Raw genomic sequence first — 21,127 nt, 5'->3', positions numbered from 1 at the left:
AAAATTGGAGATTTATTGGACCAACAGGGTGGAATTATGCAGTTTCATGAGATCCAAAATACTTTTGAGGTAGGAAACAATAGCTTTTTTAAGTATCTTCAGATTAGAAGCTATCTTTCAAATAAACAAGGTGGATCTCTGGGCTTTGGCTCATGCTGTATAATGGATTATATAGAGAATAGTACTCATTGCACAATTCGATGCCTATATGCAGAACTGGGTAAATACAAAAGTGATGATAGGGATAAATATGTGAGGAAGTGGACAGAAAAAATTGCTTTACAACCAGAGGGCTTTCAGTTATCTCTTGATTTGGGTCGAACAATTTTATGCTCTACGACCTTACAGTCGCAGCACTATAAGACCTTGTATTCGTTGTATTACACCCCAGCAAGGATCGCACAATGGGGGGGTACCTCAGGAACTACGTGTTCCAGGTGTGATGCTACTGACGCAGATATAATTCATGTATTTTCAAAATTCCCGCAACTTTATTCTTTGAAAAAAGATATTGAAAAATTTATTGATGTTTCACTAGGTTACAAAATTAAGCTTACTGATGAATTACTACTGTTGGGGGTGGTGACAGGGGAAGATGATATTCCTACCGAGTTTATGTTTATGGTAGCCGCAGTATATCGTATATGTGTTGCAACATTATGGCTTGATAGGGCACCACCAACTTTTCAAATGTGGATTGCTCGGTTATTGTCAACTTACAACCTTGAAAAAGCAATCTATGATAGAAAAGGAAAAAGAGGTAGATCTTTGGGTAAGAGGATCTGGAACCCAGTTCAAAACTGGAAAAACGGGACGATAACACAGTAAGGGGAGGATGTTGTGAGGGCATATAAAGCAAAAGATAATAGCTGAAAAGTATTTTAAGTTAAATATCGTTAGTATTCCTTATTTGGATTTGTATTTATGTTTATATTCTTATTTTGTCGTGAAAAGAAATATGTCAGTATTGTAAGCATTTAATAGACTAATGCGTGTTGTAATGTAACTATGATTTTTGAGAAAAAATAAAATAAAAGAACAAATAAAAAAAAAAATAAAAAAGGAGTAGCTCTGAAGATTTCAGAAATCTCGTTAAGGCCAGTAAGGGCAGTATTGTACTTCATTATTAGTAGTGCCTCCCGCTGTCCCAGCTTCAGCTCCATGTCACCCCCTCGAGGGTCCTTGTCAATTTTTGAGATGATGGTCCAGCGTAAATCTTCCTCCTTATGTTTTTCTGATATCCAATGTTGGACCAATGGTGCGTTGGGTACTTCTCTTCTTATCCGGGATTTGTGCTGCGTAATCCGCTGGCGTGCCTCCTGTGCAGTTTTTCCAATATATAGAGTTGGGCACGGGCACATGATCCCGTATAGCACATTCCTTGTCTGGCAATTAGTGAATTTGTCATGTTTCCAATGAATTCCATCAAAACTGAACACAGCACCCTCCTCCGTTTGTGCACAACAGGCACAATTTCCACACTTATGATGTCCTGTTATCGGGGGTAACCCCAACATTCCTCTTAGTGTGGATTTAGTTTCACGAGGTAGGGCAGCCCGTACCACATGGTTAGCCACACATTTCTCTTTTCTAAATGCGAACAGCGGTGGTTCTTGAAGGTCAAAATGTAGATTTTTTACCAGGTGCCAGTTCTGCATTACCATTTTTCGCAGTTGGTGTGAGCTGGGGCCAAATGTGGTCACACACACAATCCTCTTAGTATCAGGTTGTTCCTTCTTTTGTAACAAAGTCTCACGGGGAACCCACCAGGCTCTCCTTAATGAGTGTTTCAATAGTTTTTTTGGATAGCCTCTTTCACGCAGCCGCTCCATCAGCCCATTAGCATGCTTGAAATATTCATCTTTGTTGGAGCAATTTCACCGAATTTGTAAAAATTGACCAAATGGCAAATTTAGCTTGAGGCTTCTAGGGTGGTGGCTTGTGTAGTGGAGGGCTTTTGAGAAATGCATCGGGCATAAACGTAAGTCTAAACAGAGGGTTTTCATGTTTCCATGCGCCACCGGTTCCTTAAAATGCTCTTACTTAGTCTCCCCGTTTCTATTTTTAGAACCGCTTAGTAATTCGAGCATCGGCAGTGATCAACTAACCTGGCGTGGGTGCACTGCGCATGAGACCGGGTAAGTCTATTTGTTTTAGGCTTCCATGTTTCCAACAAACTATGATCACTAACGGAAGGCTGTGCACTACGAGTCCTTCCAACGCATAACTAAGGTTAGTCTCATCTCCAGTGACTTTACAAATTGCTTTAGCCCGTCTCTTTCCCGACTAACTTGTAGCTTCTGTTCCATTTAGTGTCACTGCTCAACACAAGTTGAATGAGGTGAGTACCAAAAATCGTCGCCCCATTAGCTTTGGCGAGCATGTAGGGGCCTTCTTTACGTATAGTAAATGTCTCTTTGTAATTGTTTTTTGTCCAGCTCATTGTGACTGCACCACATGACCTTCCAAGGGACTTCAATTCCTTAGACATAAGGTAGGCGGATTTGAGCCGGCGGGCGGCTGTTTGTTGATACATACAAAGGGCAGTTTCACGGAATAGGTGACTTAATCTGGCACATTTGTCTTTTGTAGAACTTTATGGTCCTGAGGAGAACCCCGCAACCAGGGGGTTCGAAATGCGTCGACCTTAGTTGGCCCTGAGCCAAAAATAAGGCTAGAAGGACTGTGTTAGGATACTAAGAAACCGAGTTCTAACTGTATATTTTCATGTAATATAGTCACATTAAGATATCTAGTAGGGTACATAAATTGTACGTTGAATAATTTTTGTTGGCAAAGGGCCATACTATCTGATTTCATGTTATATACATGTGTGTGTGTGAGTGTGGGGTGAATGGACTAGTCAAAGTTTGGGGTGGATGTGTTGTAAATATGTACAGTGAATATATGTTATTGTAATTGATTGTTTTTTATTGTATATTTTTGTATATGCACCTAAAAAAAGTGCTTCTGAGAAACAAAAAGTTAAAAGTGACTAGTGAAATAAATAAATAAACAAACTAGTGACGTTAGAAAAGATTGGACCGTTATATTTCATTCATATAGAGGTTAACAGAAAATGTTGTAGGTCAAGTCCAGTATTGGCATTTGTGTTGTTTATTACTTATATTTGGCTTAGCCTTGCTGGGTTAAGAGTCAAGACTCTGTGTTGTTCATACGACTATATGCAGATGATGCCATCATAGTGGATTTAACCCTAATTGGACTGCAAAGACGACTTGGTGAGTTAATTATGTACACAGTGGATTATTATCTAAAAATACATATTTTAAAAAGCAAAGTTATGATTTTTTGTGATAAAGGATGTAAGGTCAGAAAAAATTTGAATGGGTTCCTGGGAACCGAGAAATTGGAAGTAGTAAAATTGTATCCATATTTAGGAAAAATATATATTAGCTCTATAGAGAAAGGGGAAGGGAGGAGCTGCGCCCCAGCAGCACCTCGCCAGTCCCATGATTGCTTATCTGTTCAGAGGCCCTGTAGTGCGGCCTGGACTGGGCTCTGGGACTGGGACCGTGCAGATGCAGGAGCCCCGAGATGAGAACATAGCTAGTGGACTCCTGGAGAAGCCCGATGTGGAGCAGGATGAGCGGAGAGGCCTGACCGAAGATGCTCCGGAAAAAGCAATGGGAGAAACTGGGAAGGTAAATGACTCCCAGGTAGTCCACAGCCAGATGGAGCCTGGCTGCCTATGAACTCTTGACAGCAGGGATGAGGGGGGTAAGCCTTCCCAAATAGACTCTACAGCTAGGAGCAGGGGGAGCAAAAGAGAGCATGAATGTGCAGAATAGGGGTATATGTAACTACCTCAGCAGCAAGGGTCTTGGCGATACTGCCCACAGTGAAAATTTAGGAAACAATGCTGCAGAAGGTTGGTTTTGAAGATCCCTTTAAAAACTCTCTGCAAAGCAGGAAAACCCCAGCACGGTAAGCCCATTTTGCAGACCTTTTTGCCACCCCACTTCCCTGGGCCACAGGACTACAGTGCCCAGCATCCCCTGGGGCAGATGATGGGAGCAGAGCGCGTCAGGAGGGGCTTACATTTCCGGTAGGGCTCCCACAGCACCTAAAGCCCACTTGACAGACCTTGCTGCCACGGCACTTCCCTAGGTCACAAGACTACAGTGCCCAGCATCCCCTGGGGCTGACGACAGCAGCAAAGTGTGCCAGGAGGCGTTTAAATTTGCGGCAGGGCACCAGCTGTGTGGGAAGCCCGTTTTGCAGAGCTTGTTGCCACCGCGCTTCTCTGTGCCACAAGACTACAGTGCCCAGCATCCCTTGGGGTTGATGACGGCAGCAGAGTGCACCAGGAAGTGTTTAAATTTGTGGCAGGGCTCCCGCAGCACGGGAAGCCCGTTTTGCAGACCTCGTTGCAACTGCACTTCCCTGGGCCACAGGACTACAGTGCCCAGTATCCCTTGAGGCCAAAGACGGCAGCAGAGCACGCTAGTAGGCGCTTAAATTTGCGGCAGGGCTCCCTCAGCGCAGGACAAGCGTGGGTGGGCCAGTCTGCGCCCATCAGAGGCTGGGCTGGCCCACCCCCCTGAAACCTACAACTGAAGGCTTGACCCTCCCTCTAAAGGTACTGTGACCGACTTTGACTTCTACCAAGCTATAAAACAGATCCCCTAATAGTGACTAGCTAGTTTTATTCTTGGTCTTTTTCTCTCATCGTGTTGCGCTCCTGCTTTACTATTGGGGAAAGGAAAGTAATTGAAGGAGGGCTGGGAGGCGCTCTGAAGAAAAAGACTAAGAAACGGACTCGGAATCCTAGTCCTGGGCTTGAGAGGGGGAACTTGGGGGAAATGTGATGGACCGAATAGAAACCCTACTATTTGATTGTGAGGGCTTGCTTATGACATCTATACCATCTACTCCTACATATGCTCCCTCCCCGAGGAACCCCCAAACCTCCACCTCCTCTACCGTTGCATCTGTTACTCCAGGCCCTGGCAGTATACCAAGCCTATTGAAAAAGGTAGCTAACAAGAAACGACTGGCGAAAGTCACTGAAGATATGAGGCACAGGGTCAGACTGATTTGCATATGGCTATGTCTGAACTGGGGTGGTGGAGTGAGCTAAAGAATGATGATGGATTAAACCCAGATCAGTTGACTGGGGGTGAGTGTTTGATTTGCTCCAACGCTCCGTCCTTCATCCCCTTTGGTATCGCACTGAAGATATCGAGGCGTTCCCTATCGACTCCCCGGGCAATCATAGCGAAGCCCAAGGTGGGATTTTAGTAAACCTACCTTGAGCAATAGAATCTCATCCCTCGAGGATCAACCAGTTACGTCGACACGCCCATTCACAAGGAGAGCTCGCAACCTATGGGCACAGCACCTAGTGGGATGGATACGACTCTTCACCTCGGTGGTTGCAGGGTGGCGAATACTGAAACAATACCAACTAACCTAAAACTTCAGAGGGAAATTGTAGCCCTAAAAGAAACAATAGGGGCTTTAACCATCCTGATTTCCAAATTATATCTCATTAGAGAAGATCGCAGTAGCCCGGGGACATTACTTTCCATGCGCCCTTCGAGTACACTCACGATCTTGAAATTTAATCATCTCATTACCCAGAGCAAACAAACAACACGTTATACCCCAATCATCAATCCTGCACCCTTGACTGGAACCCTTAGTACACTCACGATCTTGAAATCTAATCATCTCATTACCCAGAGCAAACAAACAACACGTAATACCCCAATCATCAATCCTGCACCCTTGACTGGAACCCAGGCCACAGCAAAGGGGACCTCAGCAACATGCCATCCCTGAATGACAAATACCAAGAAGGCCCCAGGGGAAACAAACAACACGTTAGACCCCAATCATCAATCCTGCACCCTTGACTGGAACCCAGGCCACTGCAAAGGGGACCTTCGCAGCATGCCATCCCTGAATGACAAATACCAAGAAGGCCCCAGGGGAAACAAACAACACGTTAGACCCCAATCATCAATCCTGCACCCTTGACTGGAACCCAGGCCACAGCAAAGGGGACCTCAGCAACATGCCATCCCTGAATGACAAATACCAAGAAGGCCCCAGGGGAAACAAACAACACGTTAGACCCCAATCATCAATCCTGCACCCTTGACTGGAACCCAGGCCACTGCAAAGGGGACCTCCGCAACATGCCATCCCTGAATGACAAATACCAAGAAGGCCCCAGGGGAAACTATAAGGGAAAGACTGGGCCCATGATGGCCTTGGCGAAAGAACCATTCTATCCGACAACAGGCCACAGCGAAGGGGACCTCCGCAACATGCCATCCCTGAATGACAAATACCAAGAAGGCCCCAGGGGAAACTATAAGGGAAAGATTGTGCCCATGATGGCCTTGGCGAAAGAACCATTCTATCCGACAACAGGCCACAGTGAAGTGTCTCCTCTTCTTAGGCCTCGCCCAATCCCCCACAATGCTCCCCAGTCTACCATTTACATGGTCAGTGTACCCAAGGCTGATTGTAACAGCAAACATGAGTATGGAGAGGCCCTAAAGAACAAAGCCACTCATTGGATTTGGCATGTAAGGGGTTGCAGATCGGTGAAAAGGGATGATATCTTGAGGGCGAGAAGATGTGCCCTGAATAATAGTGCCGTTGGCGCAATAGAACTTACCCTCGTAAGCGAACATTTAATGTACAACTTAGTCGCCCTGAAGTCGGAACCTGCCCTTCGTGTACCACCAACATTCAATTGAAATTAAACATCCCTTCTCTCACAGCAACTGCCACTGATGCAATGATGCCCCTAGGGGACTCTTCACTCTGGCCTCTATCACAGAATGACTCACTATCCCAGTGCAACAGGAGGTTGCACTCAGAGCACTGACGTTTGTCTGCGGGGCGGCTCACCTTGCCGCCACCACCGCCGGGAGTCAGTAGTTGCCACCAGTAGCGCCACCACCGCTCCAGGACCACAACCCCCGGCAGCCCCAGCGGCACGGCGCCCAAACGACACAGGCAGCAGCGCCAGGAGGCGTTGATAACCAGCACAACCCTCCGCGTCGCGGGAAGCGTGCGAGACAAGCCGGGCAAAGGGCGGGCCATCTAAGGCCGTCAGAGGACGAAGGAGGACGGGCCGGGCCACCCCCCTACCGCCTACAATGGGCAAGCGGAAACACCAAGTCCATCCTGAGGAGGGAGGAAAGAAGCTAAGGTACCCAGGAAGTCTGAATCTATAATTTCCTACCTGTCTTCTGCCGTTGGGGCCCTTTCGAAAGAAATTGCTACCGCAGAGCTGGAACTTGGCTTGGTTACACCCCCATTGGTTTGTGAGGAGACTGATAATGTCCCTAAGACACTGCCAAATGCCCCTTTGGAACCAGTCGTGATCGTGGCTAATCCTCCCAGTATGGCTGACTCTATTAATACTCTGCTGGAGTGGGCTAAGCAGTCAGAGTCTATTGTAATCCCGACCCGGGGCACTGGAAAGGGAGCTAAGAAAAGTACTAAACGGGCTAAAAAGCAAGAGACCGTAGCGAATACTAATAGTCCTAGAGTGAACAACCTGGGCGAGCTGCTGGAAGCTCTATTTATTTCACGACTTGAGCCCCTGCTAGCTGATATGGCCAAAGACATTGTGGGCACGTTGAGCACTTTTGTCGCTGGACTTATGAAAAAATGTGCCAAAATTGACTTATTTATTAACAAGTATAAATCTCAAAAATCAGTGGACAAGATTGTCACTCATTCTAGCCATGCCTTGGCTGAGGTTATTGACGCATCTCATGGGCCAGCGCCCTCAACTAGCTTAAATGTCAGTGCAGCCGCTACGCTCCGAGGGGGGAGCCTGGCTCAGTGGGCTCATTAAGCTTGGGTAAGAGTAATCATCCAGTGAGCTCGTCAGGCAGTGCGCTCTGTGTATCCAGCACCTCCGTTTCCCAGGTAAAGGGATGTGATGTTAATATTGATCTCCCCCCAGAAGCCGCTCCCTTAGTGGCAGTTTTTGGGGGGGTTCCTCCTCTTAAGGTTGGCGAGGAGGAATCAACAGGTGCACTGATGAGGGAGGCCAGATCCTGGTGCTCTAATTATAGTAGTGGTGGTTTGGATATTTCATCAAGCATCAATATGGCCATAAGGGTGGGTTGGATCGGGCAACGCCCCAAGATTAGTAAGGGCGATTGCGTTATAGTTAACTTCAATAGTCCCGATATTGCAGACAGATTGTTCTGGATGGCTCCGAGATAGGCCAAGTAGGGATTAGACCAGTTCCCCTGGGATTTTTTTATCCACCATCAGACTCATCCTCTGGGCCTAACAATATGTATAATGGTAAATCTGCGTGGCATAAGGTTCACCTACCCCGCAAACCACAGCCCAACCGTACATACCAACTGTCTGTGGGGGATCAAAGATCGAGAGCTGTTGAAGGGGAAACTATCCCAGGCACCCAACCACTGCTACATTGTACAGTAATTCAGGCACCCGGTTTTGCTGTAAAGAACCATTTCAGGCCACTATCAGAACTAGATGCTAATGATTGACAGGTAGACCTGGTCCAGTCTACTTCCCCAGGTTCCCCCAACTTTGATGCAGTGGCTGGATGTAAAATTATTAGCTAGAATGTTGCTGGCACTAGAGCCAAGAGGTCTGACCCAGCTTGGTTGGATTTTGTAACAAAACATGACATAATTGCTTTCCAAGAATCCTGGGACCCCTCTTGTAGTTTCAGCCTGGATGGTTATACTAGTTTTGTAGTCCCGGCAATGATGGGTACAGCGGGGAGAGCAAAGGGAGGATTAATCTCCCTTTTTCCCTAAATTTAGTTGTGTCTTTTAAGCTAATTAAATCTGGTTTGTGTAACATATTAATGGTGGAATGGTCGATTTCAACCTCCCGTAAGATTCCTTTGATTAATTTTTATAATTCTAGAGAGCATGAAAAGGATAACCAACATTTGGAAGCCTTGGAAAAATGTATGCCTGACTATAGTTCAAATCAAAACACTGTTGTCGAGTTCATCCTTACGGGGGATTTTAACATACACCCCTGTGGGGAGGAGTGCTATGCGGGGGCACATGAGGGGCCGCTTGGCTCTACGGTCTCCCACTTTGAAGATACAAGACAAGGGGAGGCATTTGAAGAACTCTTGGCTAATTGCAATATTTTTTAATCAAGCCTTATAGACGTGGAGGCAAGGGTTACCACTTACAAGGATACCTATCCTGGCACAGTCATTGATTACATATTTATTTCTACCAGGGTCTTATATAGGGTAGGGGCCTATAAGGTCTTACCTTCAATATTTAGTGACCATAACCCAATGTTCCTTGAGTTTGACTTAGGGGCAGCAATGGTTTACAAGACACGCCCTCATCAGAACGGGCTATCAATAGTCACTAAAGACCAAGGAAGGAGGACAAAGTGGTCCAAGGTGGTCCCTGAAACTTTTCTTGGTGATTTGCCTGTCAAGGTCGACGGGCATATGGCCATCTGCCTTGACAGCAACTCAACCAGACCAGAGATCATTAGAGCTTTTGTCAGATCTCGAGGGACCTGACTACCACAAAAACCCTGAGAGGCAACCCCCATCCAAGATGGTTCGACAGCAGTTGTTCCAGGGCTCATGGGGCTTTGCTTAGAGTGTTAAAAGCCAGTCCATGAAATAAGATCGTCATCGCAGATTTAAGGAGGGCATATAAACAAGCCACTAGCAGACGGCAAACAGAAATTAAAAAGGATGCTTGGGATACGCTCCTCTCAATTGATGTATTGCATGAAAGTGGGAAATTGTGGGCAACAATTAATCACCCGTTTTTGCCGCCTCAGAGAACACAAATTTGGACAGTTTTTTTCAAGATGATCAATGGCTTCGTCATTTTAAAGAGATCTATGGCGCTGCTGGCCCATGCACCTTTTGGGAGCCTCCCTTGGTGGCTGAGTCTATGCCCCTAATATCTTTTAATCTCGAAGAAGTAGAAAGGGCGATTCAGGAGACCTCTAAGAGTAAGGCTCCGGGCCCGGATGGGGTCCCTGCTGACCTCTATGGCAACTCTCCAACCTTATGGACCAAGATTTTAACAAATGTTTTTAATGCCTCTAGCGGAAAAAAATTCCCCGCTTCTTGGGCTACCTCTGTTATTATTCCGATTTTTAAAAAAGAGCAGCGTCAGGATCCCTCCTGTTACAGACCCATCTCCCTCTTAGACTCTGCAGTCAAAATTTTGGGCAGAGTCTTACTGCATAATCTCAGGGATACCATAGAGAGTTTAGGGATCCTTTCTAATTTACAGAATGGGTTTAGAGTGAAGAGAGGCACCCTCGATCAGTGCCTAAACCTCCAGCTTTTAATTAGTAAATATACGGTGGCGAAGGAGGGAAAATAATAATAATAATAATCTTTATTTGGTTATAAAAAAAAAGATATCCTTAAAAGCACTTCAAAGTAATGCCCACAATCAACACGTTATTAAATGAAATAAGGAGCATGTTTTAACAACAATTGATCAATGAGAGTCGTCCGGATCGTGTTGTTCAATTTTCTGTTACCTATTAAAGGTTAAAACATTGTATGCCAAACGATAAAAACGCATAACATTAGGACAAATGGGGTTTGATCTGCTGACAGTTAACGACATTCAACTTGTAAAAAACAGTCCATATCCAAGCAATTACTACTAGTTATGATACAATGCAGTCGAATTAAAATAGAACACTAGTCAGTAACAACAATTATGATAAAATGCAACCGATTATAAACAATTTTGAAAACTTAAAAGTAAAATACGTTTTAAATTAGACAGTTAGAGAGGGGAGGGAGGGATTTACTGGTCCTTCTGGCGTTAGCGTGAAGATATGGTATGCGTCCCGTATGTAGTTTGTGAAGGCTATGTTTAAAACTATATTTTCTGGGCTCAAAGTTGTAATAATTGCCTGTCTGCAAGTCCGAACACCCAGCCTATTCCACTCTACTTTAAGTTTGCGTCTGCGTTGGGACATGAGGGCGGGGCATAAGCAGACCATGTGCTCCAATGTTTCAGCTGTCTTACTGCACCCTCTGCATGATGAGCCTTCCGTGGTACGCCGCCAAGGGGGCAGATCTTTTAGAAATCACCGGTCCCCCATTCCAATGGCCAAAAAACTGCGCATTAGATACAGTGAATAAGTACAAGAGAGATAGGTAGCGGGGGATATCCGCTCATAGGAATTCATAACTGACCATGCATGACTGCGTTTGGAAAAATGAGCTTTATCGATAATAAGGGAGTTCATTCTGACGCCTTTTTTAATACAGGTTTTAAATGCTGTCATGCTAGGGTTAAGGGCCCATAGGTCACCCGCCGACATTTCGCGAATAGAATCCGTAAAAAGGCGGCCGTACTAGCCCCCTGGGTTTTTCTGACTGATCTCTAACTAAACTAAAGACTCTAAAGTGCCTATATCTGCTTTTCTGAGTTTGTGACAGAAATTTAAGTATGTGCTGATGTTGGAGGCCTCATAATTTAGTAAGCCCAATTCTAGCCTGATCTGGGCAGCGGAGGCAGATTTAGGCAAATGGAGGACTTTTTTATAGATTTTGGTCACAAGTTGATTTAAGGTGGTATTTAGTTTACCCCTGAATATCTCGATGCCGTACGCCAGGGTGGGCCCGATTTTTGCTCTCAAAACTTCCAATAAGAATGATATAGTTGGACCAGACAGCTTTTTTGAGAGCTTAGATAGAGTCACCTGTAAGTTCGTTGCTTTTCCTGCGATCTCGTTGCGCTGTGTGGCAAAGGAGGGGTCCTTATTTATGGCATTTATGAACCTATACTCTGCCTTTGATCTAGTGAATCGGGGTAAATTGTGGGCGATTTTACTACAGATCGGCATTAAGCATGGGCGGATTTCGCGGATCCACGATCCGCGAATTTGCGTATTTGCGTATTCGCGGATCCGCAAAATCCGTGAATTTGCAGATTCGCAGATTTTGCGGGCTTTTTAAATAGGGGGGTCTTCTGTGCGAGTTCAAGTGCCTCTTGTGTGTGTAAATGGTCAGAGACCGATCAGATTAGCAGATGAAGAGAAAGAAGCTCCTGGTCACAGGAACAGCACGAGGATTGCGCTCGTGAATGAGTCACTGAATTTGAGCTTCAACTAGTTCCAGCGACCATATGTGTGTTACTATGCAATCGCCCCAAAGGGCGCAGGGGTCCCTTGAGTGAGCTGTCCATCATAGTGGGTAAATGGCGGGAAGACGGTGCACACCGCGAGTGTGTGAGCGGGGCCAAATGGGCGGGGCTTCCATGCGAGTTCACATGCCTCTTGTGTGTATAAAAGGTCAGAGACCGATCAGAGCAGCAGATCAAGAGAAAGAAGCTCCTAGTCACAGGAACAGCACGAGGATTGCGCTCGTGAAAGTCAAGGATACAAAGGCCTCTATCCAGCATCACAGCTGATTTTCGACGGTAGATTTGGGAAGAAGGAACACCTGCCAGCCTCGACGACGCTCACAATTGTTTTTGGGCTGATGAATGAGTCACTGAATTTGAGCTTCAACTAGTCCCAGCGGCCATGTGTGTGTTACTATGCACACCGATGTGCGCAGGGGTCCCTTGAGTGAGCTGTCCATCCATCATCCTGTAACTATTTTAGGATGGCGCCGGCAAGCTGCCAGCGCCATCCTAAAATAGTTACTAAATTAGCTTAATCAGGAAGCACTAATAGATAAAATAAAGCAGGTGCTGAAGCACCTGCTTTATTTTATCTATTAGTTCTTCCTGTTGAAGCTAACCTAGTAACTATTTTAGGATGGCGCTGGCAGCTTGCCGGCGCCATCCTAAAATAGTTACAACAACTTCAAGCTTGAAGGCTTGAACTTTTGCCCCCCGAATCCGCTGCTCGTTTCGCGGATTTTTGGGAAATTCGCGGGAGTTCGCGGATTGCGGATTTACAGAAAATCCGCGAAATCCGCCAGCGGAACGGATTTTGCGCTCACGCTTAATCGGCATTGACCCTCCCCTGGTTAGCTTCTTAGCGGCTTTACACCAGGATCTCAAACCCTCAGTTAGGGTCACTCAAGAGGGCAGATGTACGAGTCATTTTAGGTCGGAGAGGGGGGTCAGGCAAGGTTGTATCCTGGCCCCCCTTCTTTTCACTATTTATATTAATGCTCTGGAGAAGTTTTTAGGGGGCTCTGAGGTGGACGTTCCGCGTGTGGGAGAATCTGTAATACCGGTTCTCCTATACGCGGACGACTCAGTTTTACTGGCTCACACAGGAGTGGGCCTCCAGAGACTGCTGGATTCCTTTGCCGCTTTCATGGACACGTTAGATCTGAAAGTTAATATAAAAAAATCACATGTTATGGTGATGGGCAAACTTCGCAACAGACTCAAATCTAAAACCTTCTTTTGTAAGGGAGAGGAGGTGTCAAGGGTTGCCGTTGTCTCCAATTTGGGGATTCCTTTAGACGACAAAGGCTCTTGGAGCCCCCAAATAAAGCTCAAAGGTATTTCTATGGCAAGGTCCACCTCAGCACTCATGAGCTTCAGGAAACGGCTGGGGTCCCGACCAATGGAGGCCTTGCTGAAAGTTTATAACTCAAAATGCCTGTCCATTGCTATGTACGGTTCTTCATTGTGGGGATACGTTTCTCAGGATAACATTCAACTAATTGAGAACAGATTTCTGAGATCCCTTCTGACGGTGCCCCAGTCTACCCCCACTTTTTCAACGCATTGCGAGGTAGGGCTGGGATATGTCACAGATAAATTGAAGGTGGCCCCACTGATTTGTTGGGCCAAAACCTGGTTAAACCAGGAACTCACCCTGAACCACGCAATTATTGACGGCATTTTAGCAATGGATAATGTTAAAAGGGTTCCCTGGCTGCAGTATTTGAGAATGATGTTTACACGACTAGGGCGCCCCGACCTTTATTTATTCCCAGGTCGAATTATTAAGGAGGATATAAATTGGATCAAGACTCACTTTGCGGGTATGGCAAGTTTGGAACGGGAGGAGAAAGAACTAAAAAAATCATCAGTTAGAGCCAATTTTGTGTTACTAACATCTCCCTCACTTGAGCCTTATCTGAGACTGTCTCCAACCCCTGCCATAGATTCTTATTGATCAGATTTAGATTTAACTTAATCCACTATTCCCTGGGTACCTATTCGTCCTGGTGTAAACCAGAGTGCTGTAAGCCCTGTATGTGCGACAACTTCTCTTGCCAGGACACAATGCATTTCATCATGTTTTGTGGGCTTTATTCTGATCTACGGAAAAAATATCTGCTACCAATTTTACGAGAAGCAGGGTTTATACAAGTCAGACCCGCTCTAATCTACCTGCAGATGTTAAGTTGTCCCCATGACATTTTTTATGTGGCCAGCTTTTTGGTGGCAGCTATGCGGGATAAAACAAAGAGGCTGCCTTCTACATTGGACCCTGCTTGATTGTTTTTTATCGGATGGATTTTTTTTAATGTATGTTTTTATTAGAGAAGTAATTTTTATTCTTTATTGCTGATTTGCACTAGGGCTGTATATATATGACGTATATATATGTGTGTTGTATGTTTTTAAATTGAATGAATTTGTCTGCCTTTTATGATTTTAATTAATTGAATAAAGTGTTTTGATGATGATGATGACTCACTATCCCCAGAGTCCGCACAGGAGCGTGGATGCCCTTCCAACATTGATCTTGACTCTATTCACACACTGATGCATATGGGTCCAGAGGGCCGTCCCTCTGAACTTGAGCCAGGGACATCTGGCACTGATCCTCCCTTGCATGCCGAATCTGTTCTGCAAATGGGAGATGACGTCCTGGCTGGTGACAAAACTACACATATTTATTCGACCACTTACATGGCCGAACTTGCTCTCCCACCCTCCTTCCCCAATACACTGCACCACTCAGGCGGAAACCTGGAGCTTGACCCCTACTTTTATCCCAGGGTTCGTAACATTTCACAAACCGGCAAATCCCTCTAAACATGGCCGCCCCTGTTGGGGGCTCCTCATTGTGATTAAATTTGTGTCACAGAGGAGATTTCCACCTATAATCGAGGTATTCTTTGAGTCAGACTCAAAGTCCCACCGGGCAAGTGCATAGACACTTTGAATATCTATGCTAGGAGTTCAAGAGCAGGTAGGTCACCAACCCTGCAGGCCCCAGATGAGGCATTGGATGCAAAGCAGGCCGCCTACCCCTTAATTGTGGGTGTTGACTTGAATGTAACTTTTGAGCCCCTCGATTGGGAAGATATTCTAGAGGCCAATGAGTAGGATAACATGGTCGGTTCCATCACTGGAGCTCACTCCAATAAAGAAGTGGTCCCAAGCGACAATGCAGTTGAACTCTATAACATTGCACATATGTTACGGGCCACATCCGACAAAAGCGGGGGAATGACAGAAGTTCGCCATGTTGAAATGGTAAGGAACTTCCTACGCTGTGGGCATGAAAGTACTAATCTACCAATATGTCTCACACGGAGCCAACATATTTTCAAAACCGTCAATGTATTTTTTTATGTTATATAAAATTTGTAACAAAGCAATGCCAACCTCAGTGAGTTGATTTTAGATCGGCATGGTAATATTACCATGGTTTACAACGATAGGGAAACATAGCTACAATCTCTTACTAAAGATAGATATCATGATAAAAATCATAATGAGACTGCTAAAAATCCCTTAAATTTTAACTATTTAATTTTAATACTATAGGTGATTGAAATTACGGACGAAGAAAGCAAGATTTAGCACCAGCCAACTAAATGGTAGTGCTATAAGAAGGATTATTTTAAAAAACTGAAGGACATCCAGCATTCTAAGTTTAAACAATTTCCAAAATCTAGGTGTAGCGAGGAAGTGGGTGCTGAGGAAAGTACTATACCTGTAAGTGAAGTCTCTAATTTTGCATTTCATTAACCCAGAGCAAAGGCATATCTGTCCACACAGCATCGGAAATAGTGCCAGAAAGACCAATCACAACGTCCTCATCTGAAATATTATCAGAAAGACAAATTGCCTCAGCATGACAGAATAACGTTCATCTAAAGCACGCATGATCTAAAGCATCATGTAATTCCAGAGAGGAAGCACACACTGCATAAAAGAAAGATATAACAAAAGGTTTCTTCTGCAAACCATCAAAGAAAAGACACTGAAAGAAGACTCCGAAGCTGACACGCTAACAACCAAAAGATTGGAAAATCACCTTTGTTCAACAACTGTTGTAACCAGTTACGCAAGTTTGAGACTATCTGCCTCGGGATATAACACCTCGACCCACTCTGCTCACTCTGGCGAAAACGTTAAAAATTCACCACTTTATTGTGTTGTTCATGACCATCTCAGATTGTTTCCTTTTTATTGTGTACTGTTCTGTAATTCTATGTAAATCGCCTCAACCTTATCTGTTGTGCAGGAGTGATATTTAAAACTGTTAAATATCAAAATGGATTAAATGAGCACCGTTGCGCTAGCTAATGTAAATAAATCCTTGTCTTCAGAACTACAATCCTTAACCTTACACCAAACACAGAACGGGTAAAAGGAACTGATGTTCTGCGACTGGTGAGCCACAATATTACTGTGCATGTTCTAATGTTCTCAGTTACTGCCATTACTCCAGTGCAAAAAGGTACTTCTCAGTTTAATCATTAAATATCAGACTAACACCTTATCACTGCATTGCTAAGAACCTATACAAATAGATTTGAGAAAAACTTCAGTCACAAAATAAGTTGCTGCCGGAGAGGCTATAACCAAAAGACTATTATCTGCTACAAACATTTCGATCGGTGTTACAGGGCTGCATCCAGACATATTTTGCTCAATTCATGTGTTAAGAAGATTACACACAATATCTTTTAGAGATAAATGCTGAACATTATCTAAACAAGCCCGACTCTAAAATCGGTTTCACTCTTACCGTGGCATATAAGCAAGAGAAAACTAAATGTAGAGATATTGACTCTAGGAATACATATTTTAAAAACACGGGCTTTGAGAACAATTTCAGTGTTCAAACCCGCCTCAATCAAAGCAAAATAACTCAAGTTGGGGAAAAAGTTACCTGTGCCAAAAAAGATTCAGCCATAAATTAATCTCACTGAATTTGAGAGAATGCACACTGGGAAAATGCTCTCTCAGTGCTCTGAATGCCAAAAAAGTTTCAGCCGTAAATCTAATCTCACTACGCATATGAGAATCCACACTGGGGAAAAACCTTATCAGTGCTCTGAATGCCAGAAAAGGTTTAGTTTCAAACCACAACTTTCTAAACATGCATTAACCCACTCTGTGGAAAACCCTTATCAGTGCTCTGAATGCCAAAAAAGTTTCAGCAGTAAATCTTATCTCACTGAACATATAAGAATCCACACTGGGGGAAAACCTTATCAGTGCTCTGAATGCCAGGAAAGGTTTTATAACAAACAACGTCTTTCTCGACATGTAATAACCCACTCTGGCGAAAAACCTTACCAGTGCTCTGAATGCCAGAAATCTTTCATTTACAAAAACAATCTCACTAAGCATATAAGAACCCACACTGGGGATAAACCTTACCAGTGCTCTGAATGCCAGAAATGTTTCAGTCAAAAATCCAGTCTCACTAAGCATATAAGAACCCACACTGGGGATAAACCTTACCAGTGCTCTGAATGCCAGAAATGTTTCAGTTGCAAAGGCAAACTCACTGTGCATACAAGAATCCACACTGGGGAAAAACCTTATCAGTGCTCTGAATGCCAGGAAAGGTTTGGTAACAAACAAAGTCTTTCTCGACATGCAATAACCCACACTGGGGACAAACCTTATCAGTGCTCTGAATGCCAAGAAAGGTTTTATAACAAACAAAGTCTTTCTCGACATGCAATAACCCACTCTGTGGAAAAACCTTACCAGTGCTCTGAATGGCAGAAATATTTCAGTGAAAAAAGAGACCTTACTGTACATACAAGGACCCACACTGGGGAAAAACCTTATCAGTGCTCTGAATGCCAGAAAAGGTTTTGTAAAAAACAAAGTCTTTCTCTACATGTATTAACCCACACTGGGGAAAAACCTTACCAGTGCTCTGAATGTCAGAAATATTTCATTAGAAAAATAGGACTTATTATACATATAAGGACCCACACTGGAGAAAAACCTTATCAGTGCACGGATTGCAAGAAATGTTTCAATACCCAACCCGAGCTCACTCGGCATAGAAGAACCCACACTGGAGAGAAACCTTATCAGTGCCCGGAATGCCAGAAATGTTTCATTGACAAAAACAGTCTCACTCATCATATAAGAACACACACTGGGGAGAAACCTTTTCAGTGCTCTGAATGCCAGAAATGTTTCAGTGTAAAAATCAGACTCACTAAACATACAAGAATCCACACGGGGGAAAAACCATATCAGTGCTCTGAATGCCAGAAAAGGTTTTGTAACAAACAAAGTCTTTCTAATCATGCAGTGACCCATTTTGTGGAACAACCTTATCAGTGCTCTGAATGCCAGAAATGTTTCAATGAAAAAACGCAATCTCACAGTGCATGTAAGAACCCACACTGGGGAAAAACCTTATCAGTGCTCTGAATGCCAAAAATGTTTCGGTTTAAAATATAGTCTCACACAGCACATAAGAATCCACACTGGGGAAAACCCTTATCAGTGCTCTGAATGCCCAAAACATTTCAACAGTAAATCACTTCTAACTGCACATGTGAGATTCCACACTGAGGAAAAACCTTATCAGTGCTCTGAATGCCAGAAAAGGTGTTGTAACAAACAAAGTCTTTCTAATCATGCAGTGACCCATTCTGTGGGACAACCTTATCAGTGCTCTGAATGCCAGAAATGTTTCAGTGTAAAAAGCAGTCTCACACGGCACATAAGAATCCACACTGGGGAAAAACCTTATCAGTGCATTGAATGCCACAAATGTTTCACTGAAAAAAGACATCTCACACTGCATATAAAAACCCACACTGGGGAAAAACCTTAGAGGTGCTCTGAATGCCTAAAACATTTCAACCGTAAATCACTTCTAACTGCACATGTGAGATTCCACACTGGGGAAAAACCTTATCAGTGCTCTGAATTCCAGAAATGTTTCAGTGACAAAAGAAGTCTTTCTCGACATACACTAACCCACACTGGGGAAAAACCTTATCCATGCTCTGAATGTCAGAAATGTTTCAAAAACATTCGAAAAACATGTGGATGTCATCTGCCTGCAATTCCTGACATCTCGGGCATTTTAGTGGCGGTGAGGGGGCGAATTTCCTGATTTTATAAGGAGTGTAGTAAAGCCTATTGACCACGAAAAAATGGTTCTTTTTCAGACAGGCAGGCTTTATATGTTGGTATAGTGTCTTCAAGGATGGTTCAAGCATGCCCTCTGCCTGTGGTGCCAGAGAGAAATTGTTCCAAACCCCCTCTGCCAAAGCTATCCCAGTGTCTTCACCCTTTAGTAGATGTTGATACCATACCGAGATTTCTTTTATAACAGGTGTGAAGGATTGACTTAGCCTTTCTATTTCCTCATTACTTTTTATCTCCTCACGTTCCGCTGTATGCCAAGACACCAATTGAAGATATTTAAATCTTGATAAATGTATCCCTACCTTTGCCCTCAAGTACTCCCATGGGTATATCCCTTCCTCATCCATTAACTCTTTCTATTTTGTAATCCCAGCCCTTTTTATAGGCACTGCCAAGGCATCGTTCAAGCAGTCCGGGGTACCAGGTGAATCCCAAACTGGAGCGGAGTCTGAATAGTACCCAATCCCACTGCTTACCCTTACCCTGTACCATGTATCTAGGGCGGTTTTTAGTATCTTCAAACGAACCCACTTGAAGATCCAAATTTATACATAAAGGCATCGCTTCCCCCTTCTGCTCTCACCATCTCTTCCAGCAATCTGCCCCAGGATGAGTCGTCTGGCTTAGTAAGTAGCATGCATAGGCTCTAAAACTGGAATGCCACTACATATAGACTAATATCGGGGAGAGCTTACCCACCTTTTAATAACCTTCTTCTGAGTTTCTTCCAGGTCAGGCGCATCCCTTTGTCCCCCCACAGAAAATAACCTATTTTGCTCTGTATCTTATTTATGTCTTTCTTAGGGAATGTTAGCGGTATTGTGGAAAACCTTTAGGCAAGCTTGGGGAGAATGACCATTTTCACTAGATTCACTTTCCCATATATTGACAATGGGAGGTTCTTCCATATGCTAAACAAATGGTCCATTTCCCTAGTTGTTCTGTCCAGATTTAACTTAGGAATTCAATCCAATTCCCTCACAATATATATTCCCAGATATCTAAACTCCCGACTCTCAGTGCCATACCATTGATCTACGTTCCAACACATGACCTCAGTCTTGGATCTGTTCACCTTGTATCCTGATAATGCCCGAAACTCTGCTGTCAGTTCCTCGATCCGAAGAATAGCTGTACCTGGACCACCCGTATATAAAATCAAGTCGTCCGCATACAGCGCCAGCTTAGAGCTATACAGACCTGACTGAAATGTGAGATTCCACTCTGGGGAAAAAACCTTATCAGTGCTCTGAATGCCAGAAATGTTTCAGTGAAAAAAGAATACTCACTACACATACAAGGACCCACACTGGGGAAAAACCTTATCCATGCTCTGAATATCAGAAATGTTTCAGTGAAAAAAGAATACTCACTCTGCATACAAGAACCCACATTGGGGAAAAACCTTATTGCATTGAATGCCACAAATGTTTCAGTGATAAAATCAATCTCACTCACCATATAAGAACGCACACTGGGGAAAAACCTTATCAGTGCTCTGAATGCCACAAATGTTTCAGTGATAAAATCAATCTCACTCACCATATAAGAACGCACACTGGGGAAAAACCTTATCAGTGCTCTGAATGCCAAAAATGTTTCAGCCGTAAATCTGATCTCACTGTACATTTGAGAATCCACACTGGGGGAAAAACATCAGTGCTCTAAATGTCAGAAAAGATTCAGAGGTAGTGATGGTTACATGCACCATAAGAAATCACACCATCAAAAATACTTCAGTGCTCCAAGTGCCAGAAAGGCATCCATTTTAAATGCAATCTCACCTACATGAGCAGACGCACACAGGGGAAAAACATTACCAATGCTGTGAA

The 21,127-nt window shown here is 44.1% G+C and overlaps 1 protein-coding gene across 1 annotated transcript in view; it reads left to right on the top strand.

The window, feature by feature from the left end:
• Window positions 1–17,102: 17,102 nt before the first annotated feature.
• Window positions 17,103–21,127, top strand: part of LOC147737475 (uncharacterized) — a 93,207-nt gene continuing 89,182 nt past the window's right edge. The window contains exon 1 of the mRNA XM_086924172.1: window positions 17,103–18,443. Within this exon, the coding sequence (XP_086780298.1) occupies window positions 17,103–18,443 (1,341 nt within the window). The remainder of the gene's footprint in view (window positions 18,444–21,127) is intronic.

This window comes from Lissotriton vulgaris, chromosome 1_1 (assembly GCF_964263255.1).
Source record: "Lissotriton vulgaris chromosome 1_1, aLisVul1.2, whole genome shotgun sequence".
NCBI classification, from domain to species: Eukaryota; Metazoa; Chordata; class Amphibia; order Caudata; family Salamandridae; genus Lissotriton; species Lissotriton vulgaris.
This window is presented reverse-complemented; position numbering and strand designations above follow the sequence as displayed.